At 39.6% G+C, this 16,667-nt stretch overlaps 1 protein-coding gene across 1 annotated transcript in view; it reads right to left on the minus strand.

The window, feature by feature from the left end:
• Window positions 1–10,477: 10,477 nt before the first annotated feature.
• Window positions 10,478–16,667, minus strand: part of LOC147607565 (purple acid phosphatase 2-like) — a 29,428-nt gene continuing 23,238 nt past the window's right edge. Inside the window, exons 7-8 of the mRNA XM_086790541.1 lie at window positions 11,136–11,257; window positions 10,478–11,027 (exon numbers count right to left, since the gene is read on the minus strand). Of these exons, the coding sequence (XP_086646667.1) occupies window positions 10,856–11,027; window positions 11,136–11,257 (294 nt within the window). The 3' untranslated portion in view covers window positions 10,478–10,855. The remainder of the gene's footprint in view (window positions 11,028–11,135; window positions 11,258–16,667) is intronic.

A 16,667-nucleotide genomic window follows, 5' to 3' on the forward strand; every position in this document is an offset into this window, starting at 1 on the left:
TTACTCCTAGGTTATATTACCATGAGTTAAAGTAGTCAATTGTGGTGAAGAGGTGGGGATTTAGAGTTTATACAACCTTGGGAGCTGCAAAAGAAATTGGTGGGTTTTTGAAGGAGGGAAAGGCTAGATCTTTGATCATTGGTCATAGCACAGTACTCTCAAGCTCAAATTTACAAGGTACAATATTTAAATGTTCATAAATTATAATTTACTTATCTTTTAACATTAAAAATTAGCAATTTTGATTGAAATTAAATTAAGAATGTAATCTTTGCACATTTTTCAAGACTAGAGACCTCTAAGGTCTAACATTTATCTCTTTTTGTCTTAATTTAATGCCCATACCTTAGCAAAATAAACATTTTATTTAATGCCCAAACCTTAGCAGAATAAATCCTTTTATTATCTTGAACCTTAGCAAAATAGATGTTGGATAGTCTACTACCAACCATAGGATAATTTATCAATTTATTAAATTATGGAAGAAACCTTAGGCCAAATCAATTTTTAGAGAGAGAAACTTTGATCTAAATGCTTTCATTTAACGTAAGCCGAAGTCTAGATTAGCCCTTAGGTAAAATTATGAGGAGGAAAATAATTAGAAGGTTTGAATTTTTTGTGAGTTTAGGGTTGGCTCTAGGCTCAGAGAGAAAAGCTAGTATTAAGATGGAGAAAAATATCTTAGCTTAATTAGGAATTATTGGGATTAATATTTATAATTCTTTTTGGGAATTGTTGTAAATTAAACCAAAATGAAGGATAATTTTAGAGAGAGAAAAGAGAATTCTAGAGAGAGAAAAAGAAGTCATCTTCTATACAAGTAGGATTAAGGTAAAAAATAGGTCAAACCCTAGAAGTGATTCTAGAAAACCAAGTTTTATAGAATATGGTTGGATGAGATCAATCTTTCCTCCCAAGGAAAACATGTTTTTAGGGAGAGAAGTTTAACCCTTAAAATAAAAAGATTGAGAGGACCTTGATCAAGTGTAGGGTTATATCTCAAAATCAAGTCTTGAGTGCCTTAATAGAGGCTAAATAAAATAACTTTTTGATGATGAATGAGGACCACGATCAAAATCAAGAAAAGGAAACATAGGGATTGATATGCTTAATTCAAAGAGGCCAAATCTTGAAGAATTGTGTAAATGATATCAATGGAATTGAACTTGAGAAATCAAGATTGTAATAATTTTAAGGAACCTTCAAGGAAGAGAAATCCTGAAGAGTAACCAAAAGATCCTTAGAGATTTTTTACTTAAGAGAACTAGACCGAACCCTTGATTTTGAACAAAAAAGATCTTAGAATGGTCATATTTGAATGTAAAGGACCTTAAGAAAAGTTGATTAGATTAGGTTATAGAATTGAGACTTGAAAATGATCCCAAGAACGGAAGAATATTGAGAAGGCCTCACCAAAATATTTTATGCTTGGAGGAACTCAGATGCTCGACTAGAGAGATGTGATGTCTCTTGTGATGGTTTACACTCCTTCGAATGTGTGTGAAGGTACCACACATGTTTATGGATTGCCTCGTGGGTGTCATCTACAGGTGCATCACAAGAAGGTGGTTGTCTGAGTCTTGACCCCTCTCGGCTGAACATGGGTGTACTCCTGAAATGATTAGTGTGAGGACGGAAAGCGACTCTAGAGTGAAATGAATAGGTTAGTGCATGGTGGCTAAGTATGTGTACTGGTACTAGACATACGTGGCTCCTGATGCTAATAATTGGAGTGTTCATGCTTCTAGGATATGTGAAAACCAATAGAAGCGCCTCTTAAGATTATTTGACAACCAATAGGTGACAACCAATAGAAGAGCCTCCTAAGATTATTTTTGACACTTGTCTTGAGGTGGATGTGAGACATTGTAGGGCTCCTTTAGTTATCATAGTGGTCCAGGGGTATTCAATCTCATTGGTGCATATTATCTAGGTCTAAGGATCACGATCGTGGTGCGAGGAGATTTATGAGGTGATTGATATAAGATATATGGCATGGATATATGATATATGCATGTTATGGAATGACGTTATGATGCATGTTTTCTTTTGAAAGGACTATTTTTACAAAGGAGTGCATGTGTGAATTTATTTTTTAAGTGCCATGTAAGTAAAGTAGTAAATTTAAGTTATGGGTGCCTAAGTTCACACCGACTCCATAGGTCCAATGGTGGGCACATGGGATTGGATGGGCCTACAGATCTGATCAAAGTAGAAAAAGGATTAAACGCAATCGGGTGGACCTAAGTTGCGAGTACTTTCCAAATGAAATAAATTTATGTTATTACAACGAGAAAAACCTGGGGATAAGTAGTTTAGTTAGCAAATCATAACAAGGATAGAAGAGCACGGTCTTCATAATAAATCAAGGAACCGGGACATTTTGTTAAGCCTCTTAATGTTGTTGAAAATAGGGTTGTAGGAATGCACACACACACACACATACACACAGAGTGGAGCAGCTCAAGGGAGCACATAATGAGATGATAGATAGATAATTAATGTGTGTTGTACAAAGAAGATAAGTATGACCCAAGATGGGTGTATACTATGAATCCCCCCTGGGAGTGATGATGTGAACAACGGGTGAGATGGCACTAGAAGTACAGAGATGTGCTAGGCTCTTTGGACTGTGATAGGGAGCCCACACTAGTCCCCAAAGGGAAATAAATTTAAATCTTTGCGAAAAGCTTCAAACTTCTCTTGTGGCAGAGCCTTCATGAACAAATCTTCCAAGTTGTCATGTGTTGGCACACATAAGCCAAGTTGATTTCCCCTGTATAGCATCTCTCGCTTACATAATGATAATACACCTCAATGTGCTTTGTACGAGCATGAAAAAAACTGACATAGCGCTCTGACTATTAGTGAAGATGGTAGTGGCTAAGGCCTCGCTAATACCCAAATCAGCAAGGCGCTTGAGCTAAACACACTCAACTGTAGCTGTGGACGTTGCCTTGTACTCAGCTTCACAACCAGAAGTGGCCGTAGTTGCTTCTTTTACTAATCCATGATATACATGAATCACCAAGGAGAAAACAAAACCCACTCGTGGACACTCATGTGGCATAACATCTAGCCTAGTGTGAGTCTATAAACGCATGCAGTTGTGATTTACCCCCTTGGGATAAAATAACCCAAAGTGCTTAGTTTCCTTTAGGTAACCGAACACCGGTTTGACAGACTGCCAATGCTTTGTGCCTAGGCTATGCATAAATCTGCTCAATATTGAGACCACATAATACTCAATGTTAAGCCTTGTGTCACACAAAAAGATAAGGCATCCAACATCTTCTTGATACAAGCCAGGGTCACCTACATCTTCAATACTTAGTTGTTGTAAACTTGGCTCCATATGTGTAGCCACAGGTTTACAGTCTTTAAGATTGAACCTCTTCAACAATACATCTATGTATTTCCTCCTACAGCATAACAATGCCATCATTACACTGCCAAAACTCAATGCCCAATTAATAGTGCAATGATCCAAGATCTGACATCTCAAAAGACTTCTCTGAATTAGCTCTATAAAAGCTGAAATATGATCATCATTAGGGCCTGTGAGCAGCATGTCATCAATGTATAACACAATGACCAATAAGACATCCTTAGTCCCCTTAATATAGAGGGTAGTATTAGTTGGGCTGTTGCAAAAACCCTGTGCAACCAAGTATGCATGTATCTTTTCATACCATGCTCTAGGAGCCTGCTTAATACTATATAAAGCTTTCTTTAATTTGCATACTTTTGATTCCTGACTTTTCTGAACAAAACCACGAGGCTGAGATACATAGACTTCCTCATGCAAATCTCCATTCAAGAAAGCAGTTTTAATATCCAACTGACATACATTCCAACCTTTATGTACTGCAAATGCAATGATAGTTTGCATGGTAGTCATGCGACATGTGGGTGCAAAGGTTTCACCATAGTTTGTATCTCTCAACACTTTCGTTGGACTTAGGTTGAGCTTGTAAACCCATTTCGTACCAATGGCCTTCTTGTCACTCAAGAGGCAAGTCTACCGAATCCCATGTATCATTTTTTAGTATCAAATCATGCTCAGATTTCATAGCACTCATTCAATTTTCTGATTCATGTGCTTCATCAAAGGAGACAAGTTTCTCTAAATCACATAAACTGGCAATAAGAGCATAATCTCTCTAGTGCGAAGTTGCTCAGACACAAGTACATAAGCAAGACAACCAAAAATGCGTAAATGAGACACAGAGGGCTTTCTTCTATTCCAAGCTTCAAAAGGCGTAATTGAATGCAAATCCTTTATAGGACACCTGTTGAAAACATATGTTGCACACATGACACCTTCTAGCCAGAAACCATGAGGTAACTCCTGACTTTTGACCATACAACTTGCTATCTCCATTGCTATCTCCATGAGAGACATGTTTTTACGTTCAGCTACACCATTTTGCTGAGGTATGTAGGGTACAGTACATTGGTGTTTTATGTCATTATCAATCATGTATGCATGAAACTCCTTAGACATATACTCCCCCCCCCCCTCGATCAGTACGCAGGGTACCAATCTTACATGCAAAAGCATTTTGAACCATAGCAGCAAAGTCCCTAAAGCACATAAAAACCTCTGATTTCTATTTCAATGGATATACCCAGGTATGCTTGGAATAATCATCAGTGAATGTGACAAAATAGAGGTAGCCCCCAATAGATGGGTGTCCTCATTGGACCACATACGTCACTGCATATAAGATGCAATTTTTAGACAACTCTAATTGCCCACTACGTTTTTTCAAGGATACAGCTCTCACAAACATGTTTGATAGGGAAGATGTGGCAGCTCAGACACCATCTCATGTTTATGCAAATGCAGCAAACTACCAAAGTTCAAGTAACCAAAGCGTGCATGCAACAGCTTAACATCACCCATTGCCTTTGTTGCAGAAACTATACAAGTAGCATGCCTTTGTCTTTCATATGCATCTAGCCTATAAAGGCCACGAGACAAGGTACCAAAAACAATAATTGTCTTGCCGTCTACGATCATGAACAATACATCTGTCATCCTCAAACTGAACAACTAATCCAGCCTTAGCAATGGCAACGACAGATAACAAGTTCTTTTTGATCTCTAGTGCATATAATACATTTGAAAGCGTGATTGTTCCACCATTTGCAGCAGTGAGAACAATTTTACCAACTCCTTTTACAAGATATGAGGAGTTGTTTGCACATACTAGAGTGTTTCCCTGTGGAACAGATTCAAGTGATGAGAACAAACTACGATGAGAAGTAATGTGTTTCCCTGTGGAACAGATTCAAGTGATGAGAACAAACTACGATGAGAAGTAATGTGCTTACTAGCACCATTGTTAAAAATACGAGACATATACATCTGTACAGCCACACATACATCCTTATGCAAAGGGTCATAATTGCATTGCACAGTGAAAGCCCAATCATCATGTACATAGTTTGTTGATTCTTTGTTTTCAGCATTGGATGGTAATGCATCAGCTCTACAGCCATACCTGAGTCTTTCTTTTTCTCCTTCTCCAGCCGTTTCCTGCAGTCATTAATGTAGTGGACAGGTTTCCAGCAATAGTTACATTTTTCCTTTTTCTTTGGCTTTTCGCCTTCCTTTTCTGCAAGCTTTCCTGATGACTCTAATAGGATTTACCTTTGCCTTTTTGTTGTGTAACTGGAAGCAGCAAAAGTCTAATCTCCTATATGCATGACATATCTGTTTTTCTTGGATTTCTCTTCTTGTAAGAGCACAAAAACCAACTCTTCAAACTGCAAGACATTTGAATTTCCTTTCATCATAAGTCTAATGGTAGAAGCAAAACCTTGATATACGAGTCCAGCAACGCATTCAAGACAGTAGGCACCAATGAACTGTCCGGATCTATTTTATCAACACTGGCCAACTACTCCTTAAAGTCCTTGATTTTTTTCAGGAAACTATCCATGGAGTCTCCCTCATTCATATGCTCTGACTCTAATTGCTTGCATATATAAGCAACATGTGCTTCATTACATACCTGGTACAATGATGCAAGTGCATCCCAAGCATGTTTAGCAGTCCTATATGATCGAATGTGAGGAATGATACTCCTCTTAACTGACAACGCAAGCAATGCATGTGCCTGCACATCTCTTCCATCCCACTTTGTTTGTTCTTGTGTAGGAGGTATGCTATGTTGTAGTAGTGCACCATGTGAAACTGAGTCCGTATCTGTAGATGTGCCTTCTACATCATGTTCATTAGAAGAACCAGGACTTTTCTCAATGCTAACCATAACATTCCATAGCCCTTTGGCTACCAATACATGCCACATTATATAAGACTATAACTGGTAATTGGTCCCATCAAGCTTATCCTTAGTGCGGATAACATCCGAAATACATCATTGTCTGCCATTTCTGATAATACCTAAGCAAGTAATCATGCAGCAGCAAAGTGCTGAGAGTGCTCTTTGATGCAACCAAAATGGCTGCTAATAAGATCGCTGACAATGGAGACATGCAAGGTGTATGCAAGAAATGTAAAGTATAGTGAGTAGAAATTTTACTCGTAAGATGGAGAGATCGATGTCGCTTGAAGTGAAGCCTGTAAATGATTTCTCGTGTATTTGCACACTCATCTGTAGATCTACCGAAAAACTTCAGTACAAAGTACTACATACTTCATGGTCCTCTTTCTTCTCCCAAAAGGTCTCCTTCATCCGATTCAAGAAGATAGGCGACTTGGGGTGAGGGGTGGGCAGCAACACAGGGGTGTAGAGCGTATGCTCTGATACCAAATGTTGAAAACATGGTTGTAGGAATGCATACACACACACACACACACAGTGGAGAAGCTCAAGGGAGCGTATGCTCTGATACCAAATGTTGAAAACATGGTTGTAGGAATGCACACACAGTGGAGAAGCTCAAGGGAGCACACAATGAGATGATAGATAGATAATGAATGTGTGATGTATAAAGAAGATAAGTATACCCCAAGGAGATAAATGAATGTGTGATGTATAAAGATGGGTATATACTAGCATGGGAGAAAAAAACTCCTAAAGAGGAAAAAAGTGCCCCGGCTAGTCCTAGTGTGTTCACACACATCACTACCAAATATGGCTACAAATGTGACCTCCTTATGAGAATTATGAAGGGAATAATTCACCTTTCCTCAAGGGGCCGCTCAATGTGACGTACTTGTGAGAATTATGAAGGGAATCATTCACATTTTCTACGTAAGGAAACTGAGAGGAGATGACGGAATAGCTAAGCACATTGTGACATGAGGTCCTGAGTGAGTCGCTCTACCCTTAGTGTGATTCTGCTTCCATAGATAGAGGGGTAAGAGTCTCACACAAACATCTGTTATCTTTATTTTTTATGAAGTCAAAAAATACCCAAATGCTTTAAGAGCATATAAGAATATAGACTTTTGGGATTCTCATATGTGATACTAGATCAACTCAACCTTAGTTTTTTCTTCGATGGTAGCTATCTCTAGGTATCTCCCTTTCACCTTGCATTGAGGATTGTAGATGAAAGGCTAGTTTGATCCATTTGCTTTTAGCTAGGTAAGGAGCACATACATTGTTTGGTTAAGATTTTGGCAACATAGGGAGCCCACTTGGGTGTTCCTTTGTTGGTTCCTCTGGATCCCCCCAAGGAGATTTGTATGGAGTTGACCATATTAAGAGCCCAATCTTGTTTGGATGGTCCTTCCAACTTATCCCCTTATTCTCTCTTTGTTTCCAAGGCTTGATTGCCTCTTATCTAGACATGGTTTTAACCATGGGTACATACTAGGATTCCTATTAGGCTAGCTTGAAGGCCAAACTAGATAATGATGTGAAGTGCTTGTGTGAGGCCAAGATTTTTGTTTGTAAAGTCAGCTGTTGAAAGTTATTATAGGAGGTTCATGCTAGAACATCATTGAAAGGTTTTGGGCCTCTTATAATGCCATGATAGATAACACCTACAACACAAAGCCAACATGGACCATGTAATAATGTAATTTTGTTAAAAATTTTACTTCCCCATGGATTTGGATTATTGTGGTAGTACCATTGACACAACCATTGTGGTGGAATTCTCTATTACCTCAAAGTTTCAAACAAGAATGTACAATCAATGACTCCGGTTCTGACTCCGGTTCAAAGGTGTGTAATTTCAGTTTTTATAACATGTAAGTACTGTTTTGTAATATGTAAGTATTGTTTTGTTTGAGAAATTTGATTTCAGAGCTTTGTAATTTGCAAATTCCACTAATGGGTAACAAAAGCGCATGCACACACACACACACACATATTGTACTACCACACTTTCATGTGGAAAAAGAGTTGGTACACTTCTCTCCAAAGTTGCAAGATCCAAGGAACATACCTTTATTTGAAAGATTACTTTTGTTCTTGTAAACATAGTACTCTAGATTTCTGAGTAAGATTTGTCCTTAAGAAATGGGCCCTTTATGAATTGAGCTGAGTGGTGTGTAATCTCAAATTTTGTGATTTGCAAGTGTTAGTTTCATTTCACGAAATTGATTTCAGAGCTTTGTTATATGCAGATTGCATTACTGGTGTGGAGGGTAACAAGAGTGAATACACACAATTTACATATGTGTGTGTGTGTATATATATATGTATGTATGTATGTATGTATATTAGTATACATCATATAATCACAATTTCATGTGGGTGGACAAGATCCAAGGAAAGTGCCCCTCCTTTGAGTGGCAACTAATAGGTCCTCTATAGCACGCCTAATCTCCACTTTGACTGCCCATCTCGTCAACTTGAACCACAGATCTTAGATAACCCCTGGTTAGCACAGTTAATCTTGAATACTTAGTGCCACAATAGACGCCATTAAGCCATGGGGGATCAAGGACTTGTTGAGGAATTTGATCAAGTGCATCAGAAGCTCCACATGATTGGTGGTTACCCCTGTGTGCTGGATGCACGGCTGAGTACCCTACAGCCAGCATTGGCCATTGCGTTGCCTGCTTAATTAGTATGAAGCCTGATTAGAGCATAGCTCCAGATGGCCATCACCCCTGGCCAATGATGTCAACCCATTTATTGCTAAAACAGCTACAAGAAGATTGGGTGGTTAAGAAGGGTTTGATGTGCATGATTTTCAAGCCAATTATAAGCAACAATAGGATTATATAAAACAAAATTGAAAAAGGATGGCTATCCTACAAATTGTTTTGAATACCCAAAGTGCTAGATTGTAGCTTCTAATCCCATACCACTTTATCATCATAACTTAATTTTGATAATATTTGCATTTACCTTGTTATAACACTCAGCCTTGTCCATTGATTGACAATTAATACATTGATTGACAATTAATACACTAATAACTTCTTATAAAGAATCATTTGTATCTAAGTCAGATGTCTGTTCACATCATTTGCAAAAAGCTTATCTTGATCCCTTACCAACGCTATGGAAAATCCATACCTTATTATGATGGCTTCATATAGAAATCTTGTTTTATTGTCTCTGAGATATAGAAATTTCATGTATATTTAGGAGTTTTTGCACACGAGTCTTTCAAGCTTTTTTATATAGTCTTTTAGATTTAGTGATTCTTTTTTAAAAAGTTTGACGACTAATCTATTGCTCTTATTACAACCCAGAAATGGTGGTTACAACACACACCCATCTTTCAGCAACTTACAAGGGTGTGTCCACCATAGCCAGCACGATTTAAACCCACACCCTTGGGGAGGAATAACACAATTGCTCTATCCACTGAACTACTACCATGTTGACAAATGTAGTGATTCTAACACTCAATACTACAAACTCCGTCGAAACCACACCTCCTAATATAAAAGCAAGTTGAAAAAGGGGTATTACCAATGGTTGTCTTTGGAGTTATTTTAAATATCTAAAGTACTTAATGTGGCTTTTAATCCCAATCAACTTAATTCTATAAGCTAATTCCTTGAGAATTCTAGCAATTATCTTGTTAGAAGACCTAGCTCGTCTATTGGTCTTTGGATAATACACAAATTACTTCTTATAAAGAACCATCACTCACATCACTTATAGAATGCTTACCTTGACAAAGTACCAACTCAATGGGACATCCATACCTAAGAGCTCACCACCATAAACAAGCGTGCTAACTTTCTATGATGACTTGATCATATAGAAGAAATCAAAGTGCATTTCTAAAATTTTGCATAGCATAAATCATGCTAAGTGCTTCTTTCTTTCAGTATAGGGTAATCCTCAACTTTGGTTAACATTATACTTGAATAGCAGATAGGCTAATCCTTATAGTTTGGTTCCAATCGAGTGAGAACACAACCATGGTTGTCTTAGTACAAGAATCTAAGTTTCACTAGTTAACAGACTTTATAATAACCATCTTTACCAATTTTAAAGTTGATCCTATTTTACTACTAAAGCCACCCTATTTTACTACTAAAGCCATGGTGCTCTTCCCTATTTTAGCAAGAGACTCTAGGCACTTGTCAAGTTCAAAAGAAGCCTTTGTCTCTTGTATGTAGTTCATATATGCATTGAGGGGTACATGATAAAGCCCAGCATATGGATTTGTAAGCAACTAATGAAGCTTTTGGTGTATACAAATGAGCCAGTTTAACTTCTAGTACCTGATACAAGGAAGTGTCTCACATGTGCCAGTGTTACCAAATTGTCGAATATCTTCATGACCTCTATGCTCATGGAGTGATATTTTTATAAATTAAATGAGATTTATTGATACTATTATGGTTGAAGAAGGAAGATAAATAGAAAGCAGTGACTTGATCAATGTCGTAATCATTTTTATTGTGAGCAATGCTGAATTACTTATTTGATATAGCTTGCATTGTAGTAGAGCAATCTCAAGAACTCCAGTATCGATTGTAAAGCCAGTAAGAATCTGCAAGCACAGCTTTACCATCATCATTGCGGTGCCAATAGTAGAAAGCATGTGTCTTGTTTTTTATATCAAGCATGGCATGGCCAAAGCTAGCCTCTCTGAATGCAGAGTAAGCTGGCTGGGGCTCTGTAAACCTACAAGGCAAACAACACACATAAGCTTGAACAGGGTAGGAAAACACCAAGAAGACTTGTATGATGAGAATTGATTTGAGCAACTTCTTTGGAGATGATAAGACTTACTCTGCAGCAAGACCCTCTGAATTTCCACCATCACCAACGGTGATGTAAACTGGTGCAGAATCATTGCGCACAGGCACGCATTCCCCGTTCACAATGTTGTAGGCTATGTTGGAAATCCGATACTGCAAACGAATCCCCCAAGTAGGGTCGTTAATATATGTCAAGCAAAAAAAAGACTAGTTATCAAAGGCCCTCCAGAAGCTCTGCATTCATAGGCTTTGGATCCAAATGACATGCTTCAATCTAGTATAGAACGATTCCAATACATGGACCGCTTTTGTATGCTGACCGAGAAGGGTTACCAAGATGCCAACACGGTGCATGTTGACAGTATCTACGGGGCAGATCATCCCACACGTTGCATGTATGACACCAAGAGGGCAATTTGACAAGTGACCACAAGGAGCTCCAGGTATGCTTGATAATGGGACGTAGAGATGCCAATGAGGTGATAGCTCAAGTGGTGAAGGTGTTTGTCTAGGACCAAGAGGTCCTGGGTTCAAAACCCCACTAGGTGCTTCCTCGACGGCATTGCCTACAGCCGGATAAAAAAGCACCTACGGGCGGTGAAAGATGGTAGCTATGGGAGGATCTTGGGCCCTAAGGCTAGTCGGGGAAAAAAAAGAATGAGGATGTAGGGATGCTATACTCCATTGTTCAACATAGTATAGCAAACAGTTTGTCCCTCCATGCAGAGTCGCCTCCTATGAGGACCAAAGATGTGGTCACTACTTGCATAAGATTCAAAAGCCTAGAGAGAGACCCTTATAACCTCACATTGTACATGGAAAGACACTACTCAAACATCACTTCCTTTCAAGGCATTGGCCAGCACAAGAGACAAGAAACATATCGCACTAACCAAAAAGACCATCTTGTCAACACAGCTCTAATTGAGGGGCTCGTCCAGGACATTACAGAGGTCCCCTGCATCCCGCAGATTCAACCGAACATTCATGTGGTCTCAATAATTCACAGGCCATCTACACACTCCAAATATGAGATTGCCTCTGTAAATCCACTGCCTTTGATAGAGGGAGAGCTTGCAACATTAGCAAAGTAGCACCTGGCTAGAGATTCATAGTGCTATCCTGGCCTCCGCAATTCTTTTCTTTGTTACAATAGATGTTAGACAATGCCCTAGGCATCTCCTATTATAGATGTTATATGCATCCTACTATTATCATCTTATTGGAGACTAGCGACTCAGTGTTTCTATTTCTTCTGGATGTTTTTTAATAGGAATTTGGAGATGCCTCTTCTATCACCTTGACTATTATTCATTTCAGTCTTATGGCCCAACTTGACCCAAACATTAACACAACTCTCCACCTCCAGTCCCCTACAAACTTTTTTTTTTAAATAGTGAAAATAAAGCTTCTATTATGCAAAAAAAACTACAAGGAGTTAACCCAAGGTGGGATTAACTCAGCAGCATTGGAAAAATAGCTCAAACTGGGCAAGAGAAAATCTGCTCCATTCGAAGGCTCTCATGGAGCACCTGTCTGAGATGCACTCTAAAAAAGGGATAAGGATCAAAGTCTGGTTGATTGAACATATGGTAGTATTGCACATTTGCCATTGACCATGTAAAGAATGGGACTTTTCAAATCTTCCCAAAAAGCTTGGAAGAATTCAAGTGTCGAACCATCCCGATTCCCAACCGAGGGCTTTCCAACTGCCCATGTGGTTCAAAGTATCAGTAAGTTCTTGCAATGTAAACTAATGCTCAAAATCCAAACTTTCTTCAGCAGACATTATGTGGTGAACTTGAGCAATAAACTCTTGTTTGGCAAGTAGTGACTGCCTATCAGGAGGAGGGGGACTCCGGAAGATACCTGCAAAGTATTGCACACATGTCTGCCAATTTTAACATAGTCAAGGTCCATAAACCATCAGCTTTTCTGCTGTGTACTATGTTGTCTTTACAATTATTTGCGTGTAAAGCTTCATAAGAACAACCTTTGTATTGTAACTATTTGTACCTGGACCTCACTGTCCATTTTTGCATTTTACGTTCCTCATGCATGGTAATAGTAGTTTTAGCTTGAACCAATTGCATTTGTTGTTGGTCAGAGAGGGGGCCATTTTGCGACATTTCTTGCAAATTTTGTGAAGTATCTCTAGCCAGTTGGCTGGCTTGTTTAGCTTTGCACATATACCATCGACCATAATCTGCAATTACCGCTTGCATTCTCATGACAAAAAGGAACCAAGCAAAGTTTATATCATCCATCATTTACAGCTTGAGAGGCATAATTGCAGTTTTCATCATTTGCTTGAGCATTGCATGTGAGAGATACGAATTGTTGACTATCAACAATCGCTTATAAATGCCCAACCATACCGGAGTATGATCTAACATCAAAGCAAAACGATCCACCCACATTTTATATATACATATGTCGTGTTGGTGAACATTTAGCATGTACCATGTGTCCAATCTAGCCCAGTAATCACATTATGATTGAAAGTATAGCCTGGCTAGTTACCATAATTAGCAAGCCATAGATCAACTACGTTAGTTTGCACTATGAAGTTATCCCATGCTTCTCTTTCAGGCTGCAACATGTGTGAGACATGAGAAGTATTATCTGTTGGACACGGAGAGTTATTGAAATCACCACAAATGAGAGCCATGGGTAGGTAGCAAATCTATTCCACATCTCTTTTCTTTGTGAAGATGATTGTGAGGCATACACTCCCATGAATTGATAGATTTCACTATTTACAATGCATTGAATAACCAGCCGTCTCCCACATTCAAGTAGTGGCTGCAATTCATGACACACTGGAAAAGCAATGCTAGAGAAAGCATAATGACCAGAATACATAATACTATATCCAGAAAAAATCCTTGTTGCCCAGTAAATTCATGTTGATTATGCTCCTGAATACATACAATATCTGGATGCATCCTTTGCATATAAGCCTAGAGACGTCTCCACTTATTTCCAGAGGCAAGTCCTCTAACATTAAAAGACATGCATTTTAGCTGCAATTTCATAGAAAAAAACTTGTATGTACAGATTATATACAAGGTAAATCGAGAACAAGATCAAGTGGAATGTAGCATATCTACATCCACTTCCACATGCTCTTGAGGCAAAAGACGTGTGGACAAAGCATTTATCCAACTTTTAGCCACAATAGTAGAATGCATTATGAGAATTTGAGTTTGGAGGTTCCACTTCTTGCCAGTTTCTAGAAGCAAGGCAAAATGTATTCTTGGGATATTGAAATCCTTCATCATCAACCCTGACTTTATTCTTATCTTTTAGAGGAAGATTGTTTAGCAGTATTCAAGGAAGAAGCAATTTGTTTTTGCTTACTAGCCACGGGAGCTGATTTGGCCAGCGGTCAACATCATTTTTGACATAGTTCTTATCTTGAGTCTTTTGTTGCACAATAGTGGGAGGTGTAACTACTATCTTGGCAGGCCATAGAGGAACTGCTGAAGGAGGTGGTTTGTGTAAAACTGAAGGGCATTCAGTAGCTATGTGACCAAATTTTCCACATTCAATGCATGCACCCACAAAGGTGCCCCATTTGAGCTTAAAATATTTGTACCCAACACTGAACAACTTGCCATCACTTCTTTGAAAAGCAACCGCTATGTAAGGCGGAGTGGGTACATCCATATCCCATAGGATTAGCATTCCCATCATTTCTAGGTTGACATGACTTTCCCCAAAGAGGCTACAAGAGCAGGTAATTGCTATGCCCATTCAATAGGAAAGTGCTGCACTTCAACCCATACAGGGCAGTAATGCCTTATTACATCTTGATAATCTTTGTTCGATGACCAAGGCAAAACATGCACCATCTATTTCCCATACCAGAAGATAGAGCATTCAATCATATAGTCTCGACATTTGCGGTCTCTAAAGAGTACCTCACAGAAACCCCATTTCGCCCAATACACTCCCTCCACCACAGGACCTCTAAAGATAGCTTTAAGCCACTATGCAATATCTTCACCTGAAGGCATTTTTCCCGGGAAGAAAATAACCAAAGCATGTTTTGGAAGTTTTTTAATCAGCTCTATCCCATCCTCGATAGGAATGTGGAATGCATATTGTGGGGGTTCACCTTCCCATCGTCTTCGATTGTCAGAAAATTCATCACCAAAAGCATCAGCAATAAAGCGTTCCTCATCATTGAATACATTTTTATCCAAAGGAGCAACAAACTGCAATTTATGAAGCTTCTGATTGCAAAGGCTATGACAGGAAGAACCTTTCTCCCTACAAGTATATACAACTGCATCATTTGGCTGAGATACTTCCATATCTACTGAAAAGAAGACTATAACTATGGGAGCTGAAATAGAGAACCCTTCTGTACACACACGCGCGCGCACGCAAAGGGTTGTACAGAGTCAAAAAGAAAGCAATAGGAGATGAAACAAAGAGGAAAAAATAGTAGCAAAGGTTAGAAAGTAGATAGCAAGCAAGGGGTCATGAGGCTTGCAATGTTGAGAAATCGAGCTCAACTAGTGCTACGGCAAACATTGATGACCCGCCTAGGTGATAACTTCCACACTTATGCCACTGGCATGGTTGGTGCGTTTATGGTTGATATGCCGCCAATGGATGACAGGCTATGTGACAACCACCTTGGAGTACTAGAGTTATGGCATAGTTATAACGCCAACTCATATAGTCAAGTTCACACTGTGGACTGACCATTTTGTATGTTATTGTAGGAGAGTACTTTCTCTTTATGTATGGACTCTTACCTTTTAGTTATATGGATATAGAGAAGAGAAGAAGATGATCATTCAACCGCGTAGCAGAGGGGGGCTTGGCCTCATCGATCCCGCTATACAGAGCCGTCCCTTGTTGGGCAAGTTGATTGTTAGAGGACTCCTACCCGGTGGTGAGCCTTGGAAGGATTTCCTCTTGGCCTCCATTTCAGCCCGCACTCCGAGCCTTGGAGGCCCGTGGCCACAGACTACTAGATGGATCTTCACAAAGATGCGAGCCCGTGATTTTAGTCCTGCCTTTGAGGACAGATTTGCAGCCAGTCTACTTCGTGCTTGGGATCATCTCACGCCAACCCTCAGACAGCAACCCTCCGACAGATTGTTCCAGTGGCCTCAGAGGAGCAGCTTCGGCAGCCTTTGGTTTGGAACCCCCTGATCCGTTTACCCAGTGGCCACATGCTAGGGACCCGACCGCATATATCTTGGGGCGCCTTGAGCATGGGACCAGCCAGGTCTCTCAGAGATTGGATTGCACATAGGCAGTTACCTCAAGAGGAGCAAGAGAGGCCCGAAAGGCATCCGGCTCAACATCGACATTGACTCGGCTATTCCTCGGGAGTGGCTGACTCTTATTCCCAACCCCCCCCCCCCCCCCCCCCCCCCCCCCCCCCCCCCGGATATGGATAGGTGTGTTTACCAGACACGATATCCTTGTGACGGTCCATGGAGCAAATGAGGACAACGGTTTGCTCACTTTTTCTATTGGATCCCATGGCAAACCAGAGAGATTAGAGCACCCCTTGGAGGATTTTAGAGGCTGCACC

The sequence above is a fragment of the Cibotium barometz genome, chromosome 55 (genome assembly GCF_041138505.1).
Source record: "Cibotium barometz isolate CiBa-2024 chromosome 55, ASM4113850v1, whole genome shotgun sequence".
Lineage (NCBI taxonomy): Eukaryota > Viridiplantae > Streptophyta > Polypodiopsida > Cyatheales > Cibotiaceae > Cibotium > Cibotium barometz.